The sequence below is a fragment of the Chiloscyllium punctatum genome, chromosome 8 (genome assembly GCF_047496795.1).
Source record: "Chiloscyllium punctatum isolate Juve2018m chromosome 8, sChiPun1.3, whole genome shotgun sequence".
NCBI lineage: Eukaryota > Metazoa > Chordata > Chondrichthyes > Orectolobiformes > Hemiscylliidae > Chiloscyllium > Chiloscyllium punctatum.
In genome coordinates this window covers 117658411-117683526 of record NC_092746.1, presented here as the reverse complement: position 1 = coordinate 117683526, position 25116 = coordinate 117658411, and the positions used below count along the sequence as shown (strand labels likewise).

The window sequence follows — 25116 nt, the reverse complement described above, 5'->3', positions numbered from 1 at the left end:
TTTCCCAATGTTTCACGAGTGGAGTTGTAGGTTCATCCATTATTGGATGAAAGTCAAACATTTGAATGAGATGTAGTGGAGAGGTTCAATGAAGCTGATGTTTTGGGCAATTGGCAATGGGTGATGGTGTTCAACTGTGTACTAATAGCATAAATGTAGAAACGAACCCAATCTCCTCAGGTGATGTTGTTATGGGGCTACGTTGAAGAGAATGGCAGAGGGCCAAGGAGAACTCCATACAACAGTCCAGAGTAACATTATGATGCTCATCATACTGTATGATTCAGTTATGATACTCTGCTTACGAATAGATTGTTAAGAATTGTCAAGTTGGGCTAGATGGTGGAAGAGAGATCTTGAAGAAGGATAATGTAGTTGATCATGTAATACTAGAGAGAGTTTAACAAAAATGAGTGAGTAAAATGCACTGTGGTCACATTCACTGAAGATGTCATTTGAAGCCAGTTTTTAAATAGTGAGGGAGAGAAGGAATCATGTGCTCTACCAGCTGGTACACTGATCAAAAAGGTGTTGATAGGTTAGCATTGTAGTTGGAATATGAGTGAGCAGGAGATGGATTTCATGGACATGCTAACCATAGTGTGCACAGAGGAGATGGAAGAGAAATTACAGAAGATAAATGATCTGGGTGCGAGCATAAGAGGTACAGTTAGTAAGTTTGCAGGTCACACCAAAATTGGAGGTGTAGTGGACAGCAAAGAGGGTTACCTCAGATGACAACAGGATCTTGATCAGATGGGCCAATGGGCTGAGAAATGGCAGATGGAGTTTAATTCATGTGAGGTGCTGCATTTTGGGAAAGCAAATCTTAGCAGGATTTATACACTTAATGGTAAGGTCCTAGGGAGTGTTGCTGAACAAAGGGACCTTGGGGTGCAGGTCCATCGCTTCTTGAAAGTGGAGTCGCAGGTAGATAGGATAGTGAAGAAAGCATTTGGTATGCTTTCCTTTATTGGTCAGTGTATTGAGTATAGGAGTTGGGAGATCATGTTGCGGCTGTACAGGACATTGGTTAGGACACTATTGGAATATTGTGTGCAATTCTGGTCTCCTTCCTATCGGAAAGATGTTGTGAAACTTGAAAGGGTTCAGAAAAGATTTACAAGGATGTTGGCAGGGTTGGAGGATCTGAGCTACAGGGAGAGGCTGAACAGGCTGGGGCTGTTTTCCCTGGAGCGTCGGAGGCTGAGGGGTGACCTTATAGAGGTTTACAAAATTATGAGGGGCATGAATAGGATAACTAGACAAAGTCTTTTCCCTGGGATCAGGGAGTCCAGAACTAGAGGGCATAGGTTTAGAGTGAGAGGGGAAAGATATAAAAGAGACCTAAAGGGCAACTTTTTCACGCAGAGGGTGGTACGTGTATGGAATGAGCTGCCAGAGGATGGGGTGGGAGGATGTGGTGGAGGCTGGTACAATTGCAACATTTAAGAGGCATTTGGATGGGTAGATGAATAGGAAGGGTTTGGAGGGATATGGGCCAGGTGTTGGCAGGTGGGACTAGATTGGGTGGGATATCTGGTCGGCGTGGACGGGTTGGACCGAAGGGTCTGTTTTCATACTGTACATTTCTATGATTCTATGACTCTAAGGTGTTCAGGTCTAGGGAATGGGGAAAGTTTGATTTTTATGGGTGAAGAGATGTGGTCAAGGCAGTTGATCAGATGGTCTCAATCTTATTCAGTAAGCGTCATGTTTGTTAGACAATGCTTGTCCCCATGTCCTATGCCATAGAACAAAAAAAACTCTCACCTCCTGAACTACAGACAATGCTCATCATCATCTACCTATTATCACCTTTCCTGATGAGGAGCTTAAGTCTGAAACTTCGATTCTCCTGCTCCTTGGATGCTGCCTGAGCTGCTGTGCTTTTTCAGCACCACACTCTCGACTCACCTACTGCAGCCAAAACCACAGAATGAACAAAATTAACCCCCCCCCGCCCCCCCCCCCCCACCTCACTTAGTGGGAGCATTCAGTGGGAAGGTTGATGAGGACGCTACAGTTAAAGTTGCTGCTTGGAGAGAGGCAATGATGAATAATGGACTTTTGGAGAATTTTGAAAGGGACACTGTAGTTAATTGTAGGCTTATCCAATCGGGATTTAAGGCAGAGGTTGCAGCAAGAGAGTAGGAAGGCAGAGGCCTAGTGATGAGTCTGAATAAAGAATCCTCACAATTAATAAAGCAGAAGGAAGGATAAGTGATAAAACATTTGTCCTTTTGTTAAGTTATTTGGTTCTTCGATTTATTTAAGTTGCCCTGCTGTACTAGATTAATTACCATTTTCAAAGTAAGTTGCAAGTGTGGGATTCCAGTTCACCAAAATATTTGAATTTCTTCTAATGCAGCAATTAGATTAGATTACTTACAGTGTGGAAACAGGCCCTTCGGCCCACCAAGCCCATCAACCCACCAAAGCGCAATCCACCCATACTCATTCCCCTACACCTAACACTACGGGCAATTTAACATGGCCAATTCACCTAACCTGCACATTTTTGGACTGTGAGAGGAAACCCACACAGACACGGGGAGAATGTGCAAACTCCACACAGTCAGTCGCCTGAGGCAGGAACTGAACCCAGGTCTCTAGCACTGTGAGGCAACAGTGCTAACCACTGTACCACCGTGCCGCCCAGAATGTATCTAGGCAGGAGAAGAAATGCTAGAGAAGCCCAGTGCAGGATTCATCCATATCTCCCTAATCAATATTAAATGATTGAGTTTTAATTGAAGATGTTTTCTTATTATTTGTACTTGTGTTTTTGTTTTTCAAGGATTTTATTTTGATGTGATGGAGATCACCCCAGCTGTAGTAGGTATTCATCGATTCAGTGCCAAAAACTGTAGAGTAAGTATGATCAAAATAGATTTTCATTTGTCTTACTCCTTAACGTATATGCTGTACTGTTGAAAACAATATGCTAGAGAAAATGCAATAAGCCATCCAGAGTACCTCTCAACGATAAAGCCACTAGCCGAGAGTCCAAAGTGACTGGCTGTGTGGGCTACATAAAGTTATTTTCTAAAATGATTTCTGACATGTTCATTAATTCATTAGAGCTATTATATTCAAGTGGAAACTTGTTCGCTATTGTCAAAGTTTGACTATCTATTTAATAATAAATTGAAAACGCAAGGTCCTATAGATTTAATGTATTTAGAAGAGATGCAATTGTCTGTTGATTTCAGTTTTTGTGTAATTTACAAGAATGGTAGGATCATATTTCTGTGGGTGATAAAGTGTACAGAAGTGACCTGAAGCACCACTAACTTAGCAACATAGCAAAAGTAGGTCAGTCAGCCCCTCAGGTGGGCTCTGCCATTCTCGATCATGGCTCACCATTTACCCCAATGCTCTGTTACTATGCTAGTCCCATATCCTTCAATTTCATTAGTAACTAGAAACCAGTCTTGAAGTTAACTCTCCACCCTCTGAGTGAAGACACTCCTCTTCATCTCCATCCTAAATGGTTTTCCTTTTATTCTGAGACTGTGTCCCTAGGTTCGAAACCCCCATAGCCAGTTGATCATTTTGGAAGAGAGAACAAAAGACAAATATCATTTAAACGGAAAAAAGCTGCAATACAAAGGGACTTGAGGGTACTTGTACATGAAAGACAGAAAGCTAGCACATAGATAAGCAGGGAGGCTAATGGAATGCTGACCCTTATTTCAAGGGGGTTGGAGTATAAAAATAGGGAAGTTTTACTACAACTGTATAAGGTGCTGCTGAGACCATGTGAAGTACTGTGAGAGGTTTTGGTCCCCTTGTTTATGGAAAAGTATAATTTAATAGGGGACAGTTCAGAGAAGGTTCACTAGGATGATCCCAGATATGGAGGGATTGTCTTACCAGCAAAGGCTAAACAGGTTGAGACTCCACTTACAGGAGTTTAGAAGAATGAAGGAAGACCTCATTGAAACACATAGGATTCTTAAGGGCTTTACAGGGTGAGAGTCTAGGACTAGAGTGTACAATCTCAGATTAAAGAGTGCCAGTTTAAGACTGGGATGAGGAGGAATTTCTTCTCTCGGATAGTTGAGAGTCTTTGGAACTCCTTGCCACAGAGAGGTGTGGGGGTGGAATCTTTGTGCATATTTAAGGCTAAGTTAGACAGAGTGTTGATTAGTCAGGAAGTCAAGGATTATGAGGAAATTGCAGGAAAGTGGACGTGAGGAACGTCAGATCAGCCATAATCCTATTGAATGTCGGAATAGACTCAAGGGGCCACATGACCTACTCCAGTTCCTATTTCTCATGGTCTTGTGGGAACAATCCTTTCTACATCTACACTGTATATCACTTTAGGATTTTTTAAAGTTTCTGTAAAATTGCCTGTCATTCTTCTAAACTTCAAAGAATACAGTCCTAGTTTCCTTAATCTTTTCTCATTGGACAGTCCCAGGAATCGGTCTAATGAACCTCAATTGCATCCAGCCATGACAAGTGTATTCTTTTCTTGGTAAGGAGACCAGAAATGCACACAGTACTCCATGTGGAATCTCATCAGTGCTCTATACAATTAAAGCAAGACTTATTTGCTCCTGTACTCAAATCTTCTGCTGAAATACTTTTTGCCTTCTAAATTGCTTGCTGCACCTGCATGTTAAATTTCAGCGATTTATGAACAAGGACATATAGGTCCTTTTGGACATCAACACTTTCTAAAGTCCCACCACTTAAGAAATACTTTGTACCTTTACTCTTCCTAGTAAGGTGGATAATGTTACATTTCACCACATCATATTCAGTCTGCCACGTTCTTATCCATTCACTCAGACTGTCTAAATCCACTAAAGCCTTTTGCATTTTCTCTACAATTCAAATTCTCACCAAAGTTTGTATCATCTGCAAACTTGAAACTATTACAAATGCCCCTCCCCCCCCCAACCAATCATCCAAACTATTGATATGACTTGTGATCAGCCAGAGCATAGGAACTGATTCTTGCTGTACCTGACTCATCACACCATCCACCTGAAAATGATTCATTTATTCCCACTCTCTGCTTTCTGTCTGATAAATAATCCTCAAGCCATGCTAGTGTATTACCCCAGGACCAGGCATTTTAACTTTGTTTACTAACCTCTTGTGTGAGACTTCATGGAAAGATTTCTGAAAATCCAAATAAACCACATCGATTGGTTTCACCTTGCTGTCTCTGCTCATAATATCCTCAATAGGGTATTAGATTTGTGAAACATGATTTCCCATTCTTAAATCCGCATTATGTGAGAGGAGAACCAGAGATAGTCTGGGAGGTGATGGCCTAATAGTATTATCACTAGATTATTAATCCGGAAACTCATTGCTGATGGAGGAAATTGAATTCAATAAGAAAAATCTGCTCAGGGTTACTCAGCAGCTGGGTTAAATGTAACCAAAAAGTAAAGAGTGGTATCATTGGAAAACTGTAAGTGCATTGGTTTGTGAGAAACTGAAATTAGTTAAAATCTCTTAAAATTTAAAAACAAACTTACCAGTTATATTGAAGAAATTACTTGACTTTGAGCAAGGAACGCTACCAAAAACGATGTAAGGAAGGAAATTAAAAAAAGCAGGACTCTTAAAAAAATGTAATCTCAAGATTAGTTCCAGTGCTAGTCAGTTTAAGATTATAAGAGGAGGATTAATTGATTGAACATAGACCCTTCCAGATCTGCTGAGTTTCTCCAGCAATTTCATATTTGTAACCAGGCTTCCCTATTTTAAATTCCAAACCAACCTAGCTTTAAAGGAAAAATTCAATTTGCTTTCTTCATTACTGGCTGCAGCTGTATTGTAATTGTTTGTATTTCATGCACAAGAACATCCAAATCCCAGTGTCCTATACTTTTTGTTTGGCGTTCTCTCTCCATTTTAAGAGAAAGTCAACCTTTTGATTCGTCCTCACCCTAAATTGCATGACCTCACCCTTCCCTACATTAATCCTCAATCCATGCCATCCTGTAAGCTCCTACCTTGTACAATCAACTTTTAGGTGGCATCTTATCAGATTCGTTCTGGAAATCCAAATACACTACATCAACCACTTTGCTTTTATCAATGCTGCTTTGTATATCAATGCTCCTGTAAGAATTATAACAAATTATTCAAAAATGTCCCTTTCAAGTGGTTTTACTCTTTGTCCATTGTAGGTTTCAGAGTTTCCAAATGGTGTGGAGGTTCGGGCAGTGATAGAGGGACAGATGCTGGCTAAAAGGGCATATGCTGAGAAGCTGGGCTTCAAAGTCTGTGAGTAAGAATGATGTAAGATGACCAAGAGCTCCATGTTTATTTAAAAGTTTTCACAAACTTTGCAAGCAGCCAGAACATGCCTGTCTGTCACAAAACAATTTGCTGGCAAAATTTAGCAGGTCTGGCAGTATCTGTGGGGGAAAAGCAGAGTTAATGTTTCAAGTCCGGCGGCTGTTCATCCGAACTGATAACAGGTTGGAAAAGGTGATATTGATGATTAGATTACTTGCAGTGTGGAAACAGGCCCTTTGGCCCAACAAGTCCACAGCAACCCTCTGAAGAGCAACCCAGCCAGACCTATTCCCCACATTTAATCCTTGACCTAATACTACAGGCAATTTGGTACAGCCAATTCACCTGACCTGTACATCTTTGGACTGTGGGAGGAAACCGGAGCAAACCCACGCAGACACGGGGAGAATGTGCAAGCTCCACACAGACAGTTCCCTGAGGTGGGAGTTGAACCTGGGTCTCTGGCACTGTGAGGCAGCAGTGCTAACCACTGTGCTACTGTGCCGCCCTGTTGAAGATGAAGTTGTGGGGAGCTTGGGTGTGGGGGGGTGGGGGGGGGATGGAATGCAGTGGTGAGTGGGTTAAGAGGTCAGTGGATCGGTGGTGATGGAACCCAGACAGAGAGAGAGTGATATGAAAGAGGTAGGCTGGTGAGGGGGTTATTGCTTGGGGCACTCTGTTTCTGCCTGGAAAGAAGGCCTGAACCATTCCCAGAATCTGGTTTCTAGCATCTGCAGTCGTTGTTTTTACCTCCCTGAACCATTCCTATCCAACACCTGCCTGGCTGAGCTCATCCTCATTTGAACAACTTCTCCTTTAAGAATTCTCACTTTCTTCAGATTAAAGGTATGGCCATGAGTATCCACATGGGGCTTAGCTATACATTCCACCTTTTCCTAGCTGCTATTAGTTCTGATAAAGAGTCACCAGACTCGAAACATTAACTCAGCTTTCTCCCTACATACAATGCCAGACCAGCTGAGTTTCGCCAGCAACTTCTGTTTGGTTTCAGATCTTCAGTGTCCTTGGTTCTTTGTTTTGTTACATCTGAATCATCTGAATTGTCTTAGCTTGGTGTGGTTGAACCAGAACTGTGTTTAACACCCTAATGCATAGTTTCTTAAATGAGATTGATTTGTGCTTCTGGGCTTTTGATCAGTGGAGGGCAGAATATTGTCTAGGACATTGTGGAAACCTTATGCTTTGTTAGTGTGAAATGTTTAATGTTCATTTGAACAGACTTGGCCTAAAGTTGATTTGATGATATTTAGAAAGGCAGAGAATCTTAAAGCTTGGATAAAACTTAACCTGACTTACAGTGTAATAATATATTTTATGCTCCAATGAAGTTTATAAAGCTATTCTACTTATTAATTTACTGGCCAAGACTTTCTAACCCAGTGTTAATATTTTGGAAAATTTCCAACTGAGGCTGCAAACAAAATGGATGTGTTAATTGTATTGTATGTGATTGAGTGAAGAATCGATTAAAGAAGAGTGAAGAATTGAGTAAAGAAGTGTCTTCTGTCCTACACACTTTGAGAATTGGTTGCAGGGCCTGCCTGTTGGGCTTAGGTGTCCAGAGTGCAGTGATTGGTGGAAGGTGGCCACAAGATCAGTGTACAGCTAGGGCTTGAGTAGTTGTCAAGGGAGTGCAGCTTTACACATACCATGACAGGTCAGTGTCCAGATTTTTTGCAAACAAAAAGCATTATTTTACACGAAGCATGGGAGTAATGGCTGGCTGTCATTGCTCCCACTGGAGCAGATCCCCAGTAAAGTGGGAACAAGCATTAAGAAAGCTGTTAACTCATCTATGTACCTCACCATTAATCTGCACTCAAGGGGAAGTTCATCAGATCATGGTCCTTTTTGGCTGAAGTAAGCAATAGCTGAAGACAGTGGATCCTGTATGGTGTAATTTCAACCAACTTCTATTCCACCATAATAATTGCTAAATAAAGCCATTGAACTAGCACTTATAATCACACATTTGCAATGACACAATTCTTTCTAAAATCATTAGTTGTATTATATTCCACAAAATTCTTTTATCTTTCTCATTACAAGTTGCATGGGTCTCCTCTTATCTTGTCAGCAGAAAATTTCATAATCTGGATTTTAAACAATTGCTTTTGAACAAGAGTTTAAACACAGCTAAAAGGAAACAGGAGGTTGAAGTGTCCCATTTTGCACTTATCAGAATTAGGATGCAAGAAATAGACCTGAATAAAGGGACATCATTTTAGACAGCATGAGAAGAGGATACTGATCGGTTGGATCATCATTCATTTAGAGATGCAACAACAACAGTTACCTGTCAATCTTAATTCTCAGGCCAGGCTGATAGACTCTGTTTGGCCAGGGTGGTGCCATGAATTGGCTGTCTCCATAACCCATTTTTTTGAACGAGATACAACATATATACATTAAACAGCATCCTATGTATTTGCATCTAAAACTTCTAGCACATGCAAATCCATCACACTGCAAGCTGACTAATGATCTTAAATTGGTTCTGATGTAACTATTATCACAGCCAGGATTGTTTGGTAAATGGTTTCCAATGGAAGAACCTCTCCCAATTGTGGATATACTTCTCTGACACATATACGTGTGGGGTGGTTGAGGCATGCTGCCTCCTTTGATCAGAACAAGTTGTTGGATATGGTCCACTAGTCATTAGGACAGGTGGCTTACACATCTGGCATCACAGTGGTACTGAAATTTGTATATTATTATTTATTTATGTCGTAGGAAAATATGTTTTGATCTGACACAGCATCCTGTTAATGGAGAAAGCCACTAATGGATTTCCTGCATAAAAACAGTGTGGGTCAGCTAGCTGAACCTGTTGTTCCAATTTTTGAGTACCCATCCCGGTACTCTGCAGTAGACTGGGTACTGCTTAGGGCCAAAGGTAGTGAGAATAGGCCCTTCTTGACTTTTGAGTGATGATTTGATCAGAGTTTTGTTATTGTGCAGGAGAGTTTTGATATGACGTATCTCAATATTAAGGTTACACTTTGGGCTGGTGGCTAGGACGCTGTCAACTATGAATTCAAATTCGCAAATGTATCATTTACACATCAAAGGTAGCCATGCGGTAGGAGTTTTGTGGTCTTTCCATTGAAGGTGTGTATCATGTGGTATCCAAACAAACGTATTAGCAAGGGCTGGTTGTAAAGGGAATCCCAAAGCATTGCCATGTATTTGAGCACTCATGGTGTCTTGAAGCTGACCAGCAGTAACCTGCACAGCAGCTGCCTTTGCTGTCTGTTTTCAAGTATCTCTAGACTTTGGAATTCATGTAAAAGGCATCTGGACGGGTACATGAATACCATGGGTTAAGAGGGATACAAGCCAAATGCTAGCAAATGGGATTGTATTAATTTTGGATATCTGGTCAGCATGGAGGAGTTGGACCATGTTGTATATCTCTAAACCCATAGCACAAGTTGCAAAGTTCATGAGTTTGATGAATCCAGATTCAGACAAGATGGCTCATCTGGATTGCAATGATTTAGTGACATCGTACAAATTACACCTCAAAGGAGCATGTTGGTGAAAAAAGTGAAAACTTCTAAAGGCCACATGAATATATTATTGCTCTCAATGTGTAGGTTTTGTATGGTCTTAATGAATGTGGAATCTTTCAAAGTGTATGGGGAAAAGCTTAACCTCATTTAGAGCTAGTTGTATCAACTCAAACAACCACTTAGCTAATTCACGTTGTGCAGACTCAATCATAAAAAAAAGGTGTGAAGTTGTTTTATTCACTCATGGCATTTGGAATTTATTGTCCACCACAAGTTGCCACTGAGAGAGTGGTGGTGAGCTGCTACCTTGAAATGCTGCAATCCATTTGGTATAGTTATATTCACAGTGTCTTTAGAGGGACACTTAGAATTTTGACCCCAAAAAACTGAAGGAATGGCAATATATTTCCAAATCTGGATGACGAATGACGGGGAACGTTCAGGTGGTGTGGTGTTCCCATGTATCTGCTGCCCTTTTCCTTTGAGGTAGCGGTCATGGGTTTGGAATATACTGTCAAAGTAATCTTGGTGAATCCATGTACCTTGTAGATGTTACACTGCTGCTACTGAACATCAGTTTGTGGTGCCAATCAAATAGGCTCCTTTGTTCTGGATGGTGTCAAGTTTCTTGAGTGTTGTAGGAGTTGCACTCATCCAGACAATTAGCAAGTATTCCATCGTACTCCTGACTTGTTCCTTGTAGATGGTCTGTGGGGAGACAGGATGTGAATTACTCGCTGCAGGATTTATAGCATGTAACCTACTTTTGTAGTAAGTATTAATAAAACATAGTTACCACTTGCAGGGTTTAAACAAATAGATTTTTTGCTTCAGCAAGATCATAGAAATAGTGTGGACAGGCAGGTATCTGTTTACAAATATCAATGAAGTACTTTGAGGGGTTAGTAATAACACACATCGCCTCCAGCCTCCCAGATTGCCATGAGCTGCCCACTGTCACAATAGGGTTATGGCAGACACCATCTCTCTGGCCTCACATTCATCCCTGGAACATCTGGATAACAAGGACACTTATGATTTAGAGACGCCGGTGTTGGACTGGGGTGTACAAAGTTAAAAATCACACAAGACCAGGTTGTAGTCCAACAGGTTTATTTGGAAACACTAGCTTTTGGAATGCTGCTCCTTCATCAGGTGGTTTGGAGAATAAGATTATTCTCCACAATTTTATTCTCCACAACCACCTGATGAAAGAGCAGCACTCTGAAGGCTAGTGCTTCCAAATCAACCTGTTGGACTATAACCTGGTCTTGTGTGATTTTTAACTAAGGACATTTATGTCAGACTCCTATTTATTGACTTCAGCTCTGCCATCAACATCATAATTACAACAAAAATCATCTCCAAAATCTGAGACCTAAGACTCTGCTCCTCACTCTGTAATTGGATCCTTGACTTCCTGACCCGCAGACTGCAATCAGATTTAGATTTAGACATAGATTTTATTGTCACCTCTACTCAAGAATAGCAATACATGAGCACAGTGAAAAGTGTGCTGGATCGCTATTCTCTAGCTCCATCTTGGTTACAAAACCAGAATCTCAAGACAATCAGCAGAAATAAAAGAGAACCAAAAGGTAAGAAAAATGTCCAGAATTCGAAATCTAAGTCTTATCTCCATAAAGGTGTTTTGAACCACTCATGCAGGCAGTTGCGTGTAGCCACACCCTGAGATCTTGGTCAGCCTGCAAATCTTTCATCCATTGCAGGAAGGAGTTGTGTTCTTGCCACCATCACCTTCGATTGCTGGAGGACTTTGTCACCAGCCCCAAACATCCAGAGAATGTCCTTGCTGTCATCTCCAATCGCTGGAGAGGCCACATTAATTAAAATTAATAAACCATCAAAATGTGATGGATACTCAAAAAAAAACTAAGTAACATGGGATGAATACAATTATTCCAGTCAGCACAGAAATGCAATAGCTTCAGTCTACCACAAGGGTGCAGTGAAAGACCATTGAGGCTTCAATCTATTTATACCATCCAAAGCAGTTCAGTTTCTTTCTTTGTCAGCATGTCAGCTTGATAATCTGACATCTTGTGTAAATGTTTGGTTATTGTGTGTGTAGATACAAGCTCAACTGTTTGTATGTTTCTGTTACAAAAATTGAAGTACAACTTGTAGTCAAAGGATCCCTAGTATGCGTTTAGGATGGACAGGGAGCCATCCTCTTTGGTTCCCATCACATTTTATTGTTCCTGAATCATAGATTCTATTCCTTCTTCTGGCTACTATTGCAGACTGAAGCTGACTATATCCAACCTTAGTGTCCTATTTGATGCTTAGTTGAGCTTCTGTGACTATATCCTCACCATTAGTACCAAGATCAGTCTATGTCCACCATCTAATCCTGCTCAGCTCCACTACAACTCAGCCCATCAGCTGCTGAAATCCCTATCAGTGGACTTGTTAATTTTATAACTGAACTATGTGAATGCCGTTCTGGCCAGTCTCTGGTCTTCCACTCTGTAAAAACTGAAGCTAATCGCAAATGCCGTAGCTCATATTCTAACTCTCAAAAGCCTCCTTAATGAATCAACTCTGTTCTCGCTGAGCTACCTTGATTCCTCAACAACTTAATTTTAGAATTCTCATCCTCATGTCAAGTCCCTCCAGGCTTACTTTCCATTTATAACCTCTATAATATCCTCCAGCCTTCAACCTTCCACAAATTGTGAAACTTGAAAGGGTTCAGAAAAGATTTACAAGGCTGTTGCCAGAGTTGGAGGGTTTAAGCTGTAGGGAAAGATTGAATAGGTTGGGGCTGTTTTCCCTATAACATCGGAAGCTGAGGGGTGACCTTATAGAGGTTTATAAAATCAGGAGGGGCATGGATAGCATGTACAGACAAGGTCTTTTCCCTGGGGTGGAGGAGTCCAGAACTAGAGGGCATAGGTTCAGTGTGAAAGGGGAAAGACATAAAAGAGACTGAAGAGGCAACCTTTTTACGTGTGTATGGTCCATGTATGGAATGAGCTGTCAGAAGAAGTGGTGGAGGCTGGTACAGTTACAACATTTAAAAGGCATCTGGATGGGTACATGAATAGGAAGGGTTTGGTGGGATATGGGCCGGGTGCTGACAGGTGGGACTAGATTGGGTTGGGATATCTGGCGGCATGGTCGAGTCGGACCGTAGGTTCTGATGCCATACTGCACATCTCCATGACCCTAATTCTTCATTCTTCCCATTTTGATCTTTGTACATTTCCACTTTTGTTCACCTCATCATTGGTGACTGGGCCTTCAGCCGACCAATCTAAAAGCTGTGGAATTTTTGACTTCCTATTCCTCTCCACTGCTACCACCCCCATTTCTTTTTCTCCTTTAAGACCGTCTTTAAAACTAACTCATAGAACTTTAGTTAGGCCACATGTAGGCCACAAGCAAGGTTGGATAGACTGGGTTTGCTTTCACTGGAGTGCAGGAGATTGAGGGTGACCTGATAGAAGTTTATAAGGTTAGGAATGACATGGATAGTGTTGAAAGTATGATGCTTTTTCCCAGTATGAAGGGGTCAATTACTAGGAGTTACAGGTTCAAGATGTGGTGGGGGTGTGGTGGGGTTGGGGAGTTTAAAAGAGATGTGCGAGGCAAGTTTATCACACAAAATGTGGTGAGTGCCTAGAATGTGCTACTACAGAAGGTACTGGAAGCAGAGACAGTAGCAGCATTGAAGAGCATCTTGATGAATACATGAATAGGAAGCGAATAGTGGGATATGGACCCTGTAAGTGAAGACAGTTTGAGTATGGAAAGGCAAAATGTGTCGGTGCAGGCTTGGAGGGCTGAAGACCCTGTTCCTATGCTGTATTAATGTTTGGTCTTTGGCATTTGTCGTTCTTTACCTTCGGCCAAGCTTTTGGTCCTTTGTCTTAATATGTCCTTCTTTGACTTGGTGCCATGTTTCACTAATTGTATTCTCGTAGGAAGATTTTCTATGTTAGAGGTGCTGTGAAAATGCACGATGGTTTTAAAATACAGTACAAGACAATATTTGTGCATAAGTCATTATGTTTAATCAATGTGGAAACTTATAGCCTATAATGAAGCTCAATATTTCTTCTATACAACACAACGTATCCTTTTTTTGATCTCTTATAGTGCTGACAGTGATAGGAAGGAATGAGAAGGAGTTGTGGCGGGCCGTGGAATTATCAGAAGTTACCTGGCTGGCATTTGCCATTGCAACTGGCAGTTAGGAATCGTGAATTAATGTTTTTGACTAATGTATGAACTCCAAGAATTGAAAATATTGCTAAATTTGAAAGATGGAAATCAATATGACATTGAGGTACGCACAGCTTTCAGAAAGCCACAGTGGGCTGGAAGCTGATGGTTTAATGCTGTATGTTAGGTATACCTGGGAGGTAAAAGGCATTGATTGTAAGGAAAATGGAAAACTTCAAAATGATCTAGAGTGTAGAAAAATTAAAGGTAGCTCCAGGGATATGTTGTAGACCACAAAGTCTATAACAAGACCATAAAGGGAGCAGTTTGCAATATAGAAGGATGGAAAGTGTATGTTTTATGAGAATAAATAATTTAGCTTGATAGTAGACTTCAACTAACCTTATATAAACAGACCACACCCAAATGATTTTCTTTCAAGAGTTGCTAAATATAATGCATGACTGCTTGCTGATTCAGTATGTGAAGGAAGCTACGCGGAAAAGCCTTTTTAAAAAGAAAATTGTTCATGGGATGCAGGTGTCATATTGCCAATTGTTAGTTGTCTGGAGGGTAGTTAAGTGTCAGCCACATTTCTGTGTGTCTGGAGACACATGCAGGTCAGATCAAGTAAAGATGGCAGATTCCCTTCGCTTAATAGCATGAGTGAATCAGATGGGATTTTAACAACAATTGAGTGTGGTCACAAGGTGGCTAGTAGGCCTTGTTATTCCAAATTTTTGTTGAGCTCAAATTTCCTCATCGGCCAAAGTACTGTCCCCAGGCCATTAGAGCCTGGGGTTCTGGATTACAGTCCAGTGACGCTATTCAATCACTTTCCCAAAATTTGGGGTTTGTTAAAGACACAATTGCAGATGAAATAGTAGTTATAGCCTTGGAGGACAGTAACCATAGACTAAATTAAGACATCAAACTTCACATCATTTGATTTCCTGCTCCTGTATTCCAGTCATGTGGCCAACCTAGATTATGTCAAGCTTTGTGAACACTTTTGGAGTTATGCTTAGCCAGGCAAATGGAGAGCATTCCATCACACTAATGATTTGTGCTTGTAGGCAGACTTTGGTGAATCAGGAAATAACCTTTTCTAGTAGCCACTGTATTTAGGTAGCTGGTGCAAGAAATGTTCGGAACACTATGCAATTATCAGTAAACATCTCCACTTTTGCCCTTACGATGGAGTGACGGTCATTGAAGATAGAAATGAGATAATCAGTCTCCAACAATAATAGCCATCTTCCTTTGTGCTAGTTATTCCAAATGGTGCAGGGCTTCCCCCGATTCTCACTGACTTCAGTTTTGCAGAATGCCACATTTCTTAATGCCACATTTGGTCAAATGTTGTCAAAGTCACGTCATTCTCACCTCTGGGGACATGCAAAACAAGCGGCTAATTTACTAAAATTCTTGGAATAGAAGTTAATATTACTCCCACTGTCTTTTCAAAGGTTTTCAAAGTTGTAGTCATAGAAATTCTGTGAATGTCTGTGTTTTGCAATGAAGTTTGTTTGTTCACTGCACCAAAGGGATGCCTAAGAAAGAACAGAGAGGGAAACCAGGGAACTAAGAACTAACTAATGACTAAGCTAGCCTAACATCTGTTTTCAGAATTAGTTACAATCTGTAAGAAAGGAAAGGATTCTGAACATCTTGAAAAAATTCAGCTGATTCATAAGTATTTCTGAAAGTTACATTATGCCTGATGAACCTGATTGAAATTTTTGAAGAGATGGCTAAAGTACTGGACCAGGAACAGTCATGAACATTATTAATATGGACTTCTGTAAGTTGTTTCCTAAATTCCTCCATGAAAGAATGTTTCACAGAGTTGAACTATTGACCCGGTTAGGAAATTGGTTGAGTAGTTTTTTATTAGATTACTTACAGTGTGGAAACAGGCCCTTCAGCCCAACAAGTCCACACTGACCCACCGAAGCGCAACCCACCCAGACCCATTCCCCTCCATTTACCCCTTCACCTAACACTACGGGCAGTTTAGCATGGCCAATTCACCTAAAAGAGACAGAGAGTAGAGCTAAAGGGCAGATAGTCTCATTGGAAAATATAGGAGAAGGAAACAGAGCAGTGAAAATATGATGGACTGGATGCGGTTGCCTTATATGAAATCTTTAAGGGTAGCAGAGGATAGAGAGAGGTTGATTTGATTTGATTTGATTTGATTTATTGCTACCTTTCTTGAAGCATCGGAGGCAAAGGGGTGACCGTATAGAGGCTTATAAAATCAAGAGGGGCTTAGATAGGGTAAAAAGACAAGGTCTTTTACCTGTGGAGGGGGAGTGCAAAACTAGAGGTCATAAGTTTAAGGTGAGAGGAGAAAGATTTAAAAGGGATCTAAGGGGCAATTTTTCACGTAGAGGGTGGTACGTGTATGGAATGAGCTGCCAGAGGAGGTGGCGGAGGCTGGTACAATTACAACGTTTAAAAGGCATCTGGATGGGGATATGAATAGAAGGGTTTAGAGGGATATGAGCCAAATGATTGCAAATGGGACTCGATTTATTTAGGATATTTGATCAACATGGACGAGTTGGACCGAAGGGTCTGTTTCTGTGCTGTATATCTCTATGACTATATGTACTAAGATATAGTGAAAAGTGTTCTTTTGCATGCTATAAAGGCAGATTGTGCCATACAAAGTGCGTTAGGGTGACAGAACAGAGTGCCTGTACTGCACGCAAAACAAGGTTTTTCACTATACTTCGGTACATGTGACAATAATAAATCAAATCAGAACACAGTGTTACAGCTATAGAGAAGGTGCGGAGAGAGAGATCAAGATTAACATTTGAGAAGTCCACTCAGAAGTCTGATAACTGCGAGCAAGAAGCTGTTCTTCAATCTGTTCGTACGTGTATTCAAATTTTTATATCTTCTGCCCAACTGAAGAGGGTGGAAGAGAGTATAACTGGGACGGGAGGAGTCTTTGATTATGTTGGCTACTTTCCTGAGGCACTGGGAAGTGTAGATGGAGTCAGTGGATAGAAGGCTAGTTTGTGTGATGGACTAGGATGTGTTCACAACACTCTCTAGTTTATTGTGGTCCTGGGAAGAGCATTTATCACACGGCCCAGATAAGATGTTTTCTATGGTGCATCAATAAAAAGTGGTAAGAGTCTTTTTATGCTTGCCAAATTTCCTTAGCTTCCTGAGGAAGAAGAGGTGTTGTTGTGCTTGACCCAATGGGAAGAAGATAATGCCACTGAATGAACAAACTCAATTGACAAAATGTATCTGGTGATAACCAGCAAGAAATATGTTGCAACCTCAGCTTTTCACCACATTCATTAATGAAATAAATTATAACATAGAAAGCCACATCCAGATCTGTTGATGATATTGACATTACCTGCATTGTAAGCAGGATAGACGGAAATGTAAAATTACAAAGTGATAGTAATCGATTACATGAACTGTAAAAGGATAGAAGAGGGAATTTACTAAATGTGTAAAGTGAGATATATTGGAGACCCAATGAGAGAGTGAGAGATTGTCAGTGTCATGAATACACACAAAAATAATCAAAAGAACTAATGCTAACCATTATTTCTCACAGGACTAGAATGTAAGAACATAGAAACTATGATTTAGTTATTCAAAGCCCTGGTGTGGTGACACATGGGATGCCAGTTCTAGGCACCAAACTCTACAAAAACAGAAATTGCTTGTGAAACTTAGCAGGACTTGCAGCATCTATGGAGAGAAAACAGAGTTAATGTTTTGATTCTGGTGATTTATCATTCCAAAAGTTTATTTATTTAACAAGGACATATTGGTTTTGAAGGGAGTGCAGCATGTTTGTCCCAGCATGATATCTGGATCCAAAGGGTTAAATTATGAGGAGTAATACTATAGCATCTACAAAATGACATGGGACTTTATTAATGGAAAAAATTGATACTGAGCCACATAAGATGATATCAATTAAAATAACAAGTTTATTTAAAATGTAGGTTTTAAGGAGGAAAGTAGCAGACTGGTTTAAGCAGGACATTCCAGGGTTTTGGGCCTTGGCAACTGAAGGTATCCACTGGGGAAGGAATGATCCAAATTGGGGATGCTCGCGGCACCAGAATTATATCAGCGTAATTATCTCTAATCTGTTACCCTGATGTACTTATGTAAGGTATGATTTGTCTGGATAGCATGCAAAACAATACTTTTCACTGTATCTTGGTATGTGTAACAATAATTAATCAAATTAATTTGAAAAAGATCTTAAATTTCAAGATGTCACCTTCTGAGAGCATAGAGACTAATGGGTCTTGGTGCGTGTTAGGACAAAGATAAGAGAGTTCTGGATGACCTGCACTTGCAGAATGTGGGAGTCCAGCCAGGAGTGCATTGGGTCGAAAGATAATGAAGGCATGAACAAGGGTTCAGCAGCAGATCTCACACAAAGTAAGGTTGAATTTCTTGGAAGTGTAACTGGTTGAGGTTTTCAAGTTGTTAAAGGGAACAGGTAGAGGAGCTGGAGTGAAGCTATTTATCTTGGTTGGGGAGTATATGATCAGCCTAAGAATTAGACAGAAATTTCAGAAATGAAAACAAGAAACTCTTACACATGCAGAGGACAGCAGAAGTTAGCAAACCTTTTCAGGATGTTGGTGAGGCCTTTTCTAGAGTACTGTGAGCAGTTCAGGTTGGCCTGCCATAGGATGGATAATATTAAACTGAAGAGGGTTCAGAAATGATTTATGAGGAAGTTGCTGGGAGTGGAGAGTTTGAGATATACTAATGACTGGAACTATTTTCACTGGAGCGTAGGAGGTTCAGTGGTAACCTTATTGATGTTTATAAAATTAGGAGGGGCATTGATAAGGTAAATGAAAAGGGTCTTTTCCCTACGGTGAGGGAGTTCAAAACAAGGGGGCATAGCTTTTAAGATGAGAGGGGAAAGATTTGAAAAAGACGTGAGGGGCAACTTTTTACACAGAGAATGGCTTGTGTATGGAATGAACTGCCAGTGGAAGTGGTGGGTACAAGTACAGTTACATTGTTTAAAAGACATTTAGGTAAGTACGTGAATAAGAAATGTTTGGAGGGATATGAGCCTAGTGCAGGCAGGTGGATTAGTTTAGTTTGGGAACATGATGTGGGCTGTTTGGGCTGATGGTTCTGTTTCCATGCTGTGTGACTCAATGACTCTATAATAGTGGTAGAACAATTGATTATTTTAGAAATCTGCCAAAATCAGGTTTAATAACTAGATATTAAAGGAAATGTTGCAAATCAGGTATATGAAGTTAAGTTGCAGAACAGTCTCAATGGACACAATGGCTTGCTTTGGTTCCCATAGTACTAATCTTGGACAAAAAACAACTTTGCAAAACAATGATCAGAGTCTTCTAAAAAAAATCATATTAGAAAATCTCAATTTCAATGTAAGAAGAACATTTCTGAAATGAATTAACCTTTTAGGAATACATTTACCTGATTAAAATCAAATGTGGTACTCATTGGTGGAGTCTGCTCCAAAGAAAATGACCAGAGCTTATCCAGCCTCTCCTCACAGCTATCATGATCCATCTCAGGCAGTATCGCCTGTGTACCCACTCCAGTGCAATCACATCCTTCCTATATTGTGGTGACTAGAACTGCTTACAGTACTCCCATTTTGACCAAAGCACTGTACACCTCTGACAAACCCTCCATGCTCCTATGATCTATGCCTCAAATGCATCCCATGTGCCGCCTTAACTCACCCATTAACCTGTCCACCCCCCTTCAACTTCACATTGTTCTTGCAAATATTGGATAAAGGAGAAAAAAGCTATTTGAATCATGTACCCAGGAAATCTTCCTTGCCATACATTCTATTAATTGATATACTTTTTATACCATGTGCATGTTAGCACTGTTATCTACAGATTGCTAATGCATATTGGATGTTGTGTCTATATGCCAAACTGTGCCGAGTTGGAGACCAAGGTCCATATCAGTCTGGATCCAAGCCATCTGGTGAGACAGAGTTTATAGACTGCCCAGTCTTCCAGCTCTTTCCACCTCCAGTCACACAGGTACTCCCTATTAATGTGCGCTTAGATAAGTAATAGCCACCACCATCTGTTTCTTCTTGACCTTTAACAAGTACATTAATAAACTTAACAATGCGATTAATGAGACAATAACAAATTTTTCTCATTATTAAATTGCAATTTTTGTAAGACTTTACTAAACCAACCTAAAAAAACAAAATAAATAAATACAAGTTTTAACTTAACTGATCGTTAACAGATCCATATACCCCGTTCTGTCAAAAAATTCCAATTGTCTAAACTAATTAGAAAACAATTAAAGGAAAAAGATGTCATCCATGTTCTTAACACAATATATTATATTCTCACAATGAAACAAGACCTTCCTCTTCAAATACATCTGATAATTTATTAGGGAAAACATTTCTCTTTGTAAAACGGTGAAGACTAGTCTGAAAACAATAAATGCTGGAGTTTACAGCAGGTCAGACAGCAGCAATAGAGAGAGAGCAAGCTAAAGTTTTGAGACTAGATGATTGTTCATCAAAGCTGAACTGCGAAGGGGGTTAGCATTTATGCTATAATTGGGGATGGGGATGGTGGGTGTAGAGTGCTAGGGGAGAAAGGATATTGCTAGTTCAGATTAGATGATCAGAATGAGAGAGTGACAGAACAATGGTGTGTCTAACTGTCAGACTTGAAAGAACAGACAGTCCCACGGGGTGGATGAGAGGGGGAGAGAGGACATGGTGACAGAGAATGTAACTAGTAAAACTAAAAGAAAGGGAAGGAATGATGTTAGTTCACAATCTGAAGATGTTGAACTCAATGCTAAGTCCATAAGATTGTTAAGTGCCGAGTCCGAAGATGAAATGTTGTCCCTCCAGTTTGCACTGTGATTCATAGAGTCATAGAGATGTACAGCATGGAAACAGACCCTTCCGTCCAACTTGTCCATACCGACCAGATATCCCAACCCAATCTAGTCCCACCTGCCAGCACCCGGCCCATATCCCTCCAAACCCTTCCTATTCATATACCCATCAAGATGCCTTTTAAATGTTGCAATTGTACCAGCCTCCACCACTTTCTCTGGCAGCTCATTCCATACATGCACCACCCACTCCGCGAAAACGTTGCCCCTTAGGTCTCTTTTATATCTTTCCCCACTCACGCTGAACCTATGCCCTCTAGTTCTGGACTCCCCCACTCCAGGGAAAAGATTTTGTCGATTTACCCTATTCATGGCCCTCATGATTTTATAAACCTCTATAAGGTTACCCCTCAGTCTCCGATGCTCCCGGGAAAACAGCCTCAGCCTGTTCAACCTCTCCCTATAGCTCAAATCTTCCAACCATGGCAACATTCTTGTAAATCTTTTCTGAACCCTTTCAACTTTTGCAACATTTTTCCGATTGGAAGAAGACCAGAATTGCACGCAATATTCCGACAGTGGCCTACCCACTGTCATGTACAACCACAACATGACCTTCCAATTCCTGTATTTGGTACTCTAACCAATAAAGGAAAGCATACCAAACGCTTTCTTCACTCTCCTATCTACCTGCGACTCCACTTTCAAGGAGCTATGAACCTGCACTCCAAGGTCTCTTTGTTCAGCAACACTCCCTAGAACCTAACCATTAAGTGTATAAATCCTGCTAAGATTTGCTTTCCCAAAATGCAGTACCTCGCATTGATCTGAATTAAACGCCATCTGCCACTTCTCAGCCCATTGGTCCATCTGATCAATATCCTGTTGTAACCTGAGGTAACCTTTTTTGATGTTCACTACACCTCCAATTTTGGTGTCATCTGCAAACTTATTAACTGTACCTCTTATGCTCACATCCAAATCCTTTATATAAATGACAAAAAGTAGTGGACTCAGCACCGATCCTTGTGGCACTCCACTGGTCACAGGCCTCCAATCTGAAAAACAAACCCTCCACCACTACCCGCTATCTTCTATTTTCGAGCCAGTTCTGTATCCGAATGGCTAGTACTCCCTGTATTCCATGAGATCGAATCTTGCTAATCCAGTCTCCCATGGGGAACCTTGTCAAACGCCTTACTGAACGCCTTATAGATCATGTTCACTGCCCTGCCTTCAGCAGTCATTTTTGTTACTTGAGGCATGCCAAGGACAGACATGTTGGCATGTGAGCAGAATGCCATGTTAAAATGACTGGCTACGGGAATGTCAGGATCATCAAGATAAAAACAATGACTGCAGATGCTGAAAATCAAATACTGGATTAGTGGTGCTGGAAGAGCACAGCAGTTCAGGCAGCATCCAACGAGCAGCGAAATCAACGTTTCGGGCAAAAGCCTTTCATCAGGAATAAAGGCCTTTATTCCTGATGAAGGGCTTTTGCCCGAAACGTTGATTTCGCTGCTCGTTGGATGCTGCCTGAACTGCTGTGCTCTTCCAGCACCACTAATCCAATGTCAGGATCATGCTTGTGCATGGACCAAAGGTGCTCTGCAAAGCGGTCACCCAATCTATGTTTGGTTTTTCCAATGTAGAGTAGTCCATTCTGGGTTCAGCGAATACAATACACAAGATTGGAGGAGGTAGAGGTGAAATGCTGCTTCACCTGGAAAGACTGTTTTGGTCCTTGAATGGTGAGCAGGGAGGAGGTGTACCTTCTGCAGTTAGATGGGAAGATGCCATGAAGGGGTGTGCGGTGTTAGTGGCCGATGAATGGACTAGAGTGTCCTTGAGGGAATGATCCCAGCAAAGTACAGACAGAGACTGAGGGGAGGATATGTTTAGTGGCGGCGTTCTGCTAGAGTTGTCCAAAATGGCAGAGGATGATCCTTCGAATTTGGAGACTGGTGGGATGAAAAATGATGACAAGGGGGACTCGAAAACACTGTGGTGAGTGATGAGAAGGGGCAAGGACGGAAGCATGGGTGATGCGGCGGATGCGGTTGAGGCCCCTGTCAACCACAGTGGGTGGGAAACCATGGTTGTGGAAAAAGCAAGCTATGTCAGCAGCGCTGTTTTGGAAGGTAGTATAATCTGAACAGACGTGACATAGGCAAAGGATCTGGGAGAATGGGATGGAAACCTTGCAGGTCGCGGGGTGTGATGAGCTGTAGTGAATGTAACTAATAGAGTTGTTGGCTTTGTAGTGGATGGCAGTGGGTAGTTTATTCCCTGAAATAGAGACAGAGAGGGCAAGGAAAGGAAAGGAAGTGTTGGAAATGGATGATGTGAAAGTTATAGAGGGCTGGAAATTGGAAGCAAAATGAACAAACTTTTCAAGGTCCTGGCCGGAGTATGAAGCAGCACTGAATGTATCAATAAAATAGTTGTAGGAGGAGGCTTGTGTAAGACTGCGACAGGATTGATCCACATACCCCATAAAGATGCAGGCATAACTGGGAATTGTGTGGGTAACCATAGCTCCTTTAGATGGCAGAAGTGAAATGAATTAAAGGAGAAATTGTTCAATGAGAGAATAAGGTCAGCCAGGCAGAGGAGAAAGGTGATCGATGGAGAATGTTCAAGCCTCTGGTCAAGGAAGAAGCCAAGAGCTCGCACTCTGTCCTGGTGGGGATTGAGCATATAGAGGGATTGGACCTCCATGGTGAACAGGAGGCAGTTAGGGCCAGGGAACTGGAAATTGTTAATATTGTTGAGGGCATCAGAGGATTCGCAGATGCAGGGTCTGGACAAGTGGAGAGAGGGTGGAGTCAAGGTAGGAGTAAATACGCTCAGTTGGGGCAGGACCAGGTTGATACGATGGGCCTTACCGGGACAGTTTGCTTTGCGGATTTTAGAAAGTATGTCAGTGTGGGCTGTCTGGGGTTGGGAGACTCTGAGGTCGGAGGCAGTGAGGGGGACGATTGCCGGAGGTAATGAGGCTGATGACAGTCTTGCATCCTCCACACTTCACGTCAGCTGTGATGAAGAGTCATCTAGACTTGAAATGTTAGCTTGCCGTCTCTCCATGGATGCTGCCTGACCAGCTGTGATCTCCAGCATTGTTGTTTTCAGGACAAATTCCAGCATCTGCAGTAATTCGCACCTATGTTGTATTTAATTGACTACCACATCTCCTTGAGGACTGCCTACCCTGAAGAAGTTTTGCACTTCCCTCTGACAGGAATTCCAGTTGTCTCCCCAGCACTCTACATTCCCTCCAAAGTATGCTGCCTGACCCCCTGAGATCTCTAGCAATTGTTGTTTTCAGTACAGATTCCAGCACCTGCAATAATTTGCTCCTGCAGTGAAAATTGTAGACAAAGCTTTTTACTGTGCCTGGGTACGCGTGACAATAAGTTATATTCAAATTCAAATCGGTCAGTTGTTTCAACCTCTCTTATTTTCAAAATCCTCTCTTTCTAACATTACCTTCATGCTACCAAGGTCAATTCTCAAAGGTTTCTCTGCAGCATTTTTTATAAAATGGACATTGTTCCCAAGAGACCAATTGTTCACATAACATTCTTTGTTTTTTTTCTCAGACGGCCTCCTTATATAAGATTTCCTTCAGATTTTAAACTTTTGTATTCCCACACCGATTGATTCTACTAGTACCAAGCAGTTAATGTGCTTTTGACTACCCATTGTACTGTACTTGGCTTTCCAGGCCAATTGAGAACATTCATTATTCAAGAGTATGAAAAACCCTGCCAAACTAGAATGTCAATCTGGAAGTTTGGCATATGAATCATCACTAGAAATTAATAAATTCGTGTGTGGATAACACAAGGCTAGAAGCTCGAGTGCACATTTGCCTGAATTGAATTTTTTGAATAGTTTATTTGTTCTCAGAACCTTCTTAACCAGGGAATGTTTCAACCTGATCGTCAGTTCCAGCATGTCATAACTGGCATTGGCTTAGTCCATCTGCACAACCAGTTCAACTGACCAATCAAACACCTTAACTTATTTGTTTCTACCTTGGGTAGAGGATCTCTATGATCTGCCTGTATTTATTTGGCTACAATTGATCTGTTCATCACAAAGTCATTTGTGATTTCTGCTTGATGTTTAAAGCTGTAGTTGCAGGCTCTTGAAGCTTGACTACAAATCTTAAACTCCTTTTTTTCTTACCTTTCACGCATTACTTGAGTCC

The 25116-nt window shown here is 41.2% G+C and overlaps 1 protein-coding gene across 5 annotated transcripts in view; it reads left to right on the top strand.

Annotated features, from left to right (window-relative positions):
- Window positions 1-25116, top strand: part of xylb (xylulokinase homolog (H. influenzae)) — a 305547-nt gene that overhangs the window by 65156 nt on the left and 215275 nt on the right. For 4 of the 5 annotated variants that reach the window (XM_072576320.1, XM_072576321.1, XM_072576323.1 and 1 more), the window contains 2 exons: window positions 2801-2874; window positions 6165-6261. In XM_072576320.1, the coding sequence (XP_072432421.1) occupies window positions 2801-2874; window positions 6165-6261 (171 nt within the window). Of the gene's footprint in view, window positions 1-2800; window positions 2875-6164; window positions 6277-25116 lie in introns of all 5 variants that reach the window. The other variant, XM_072576325.1, reaches the window with a different exon arrangement.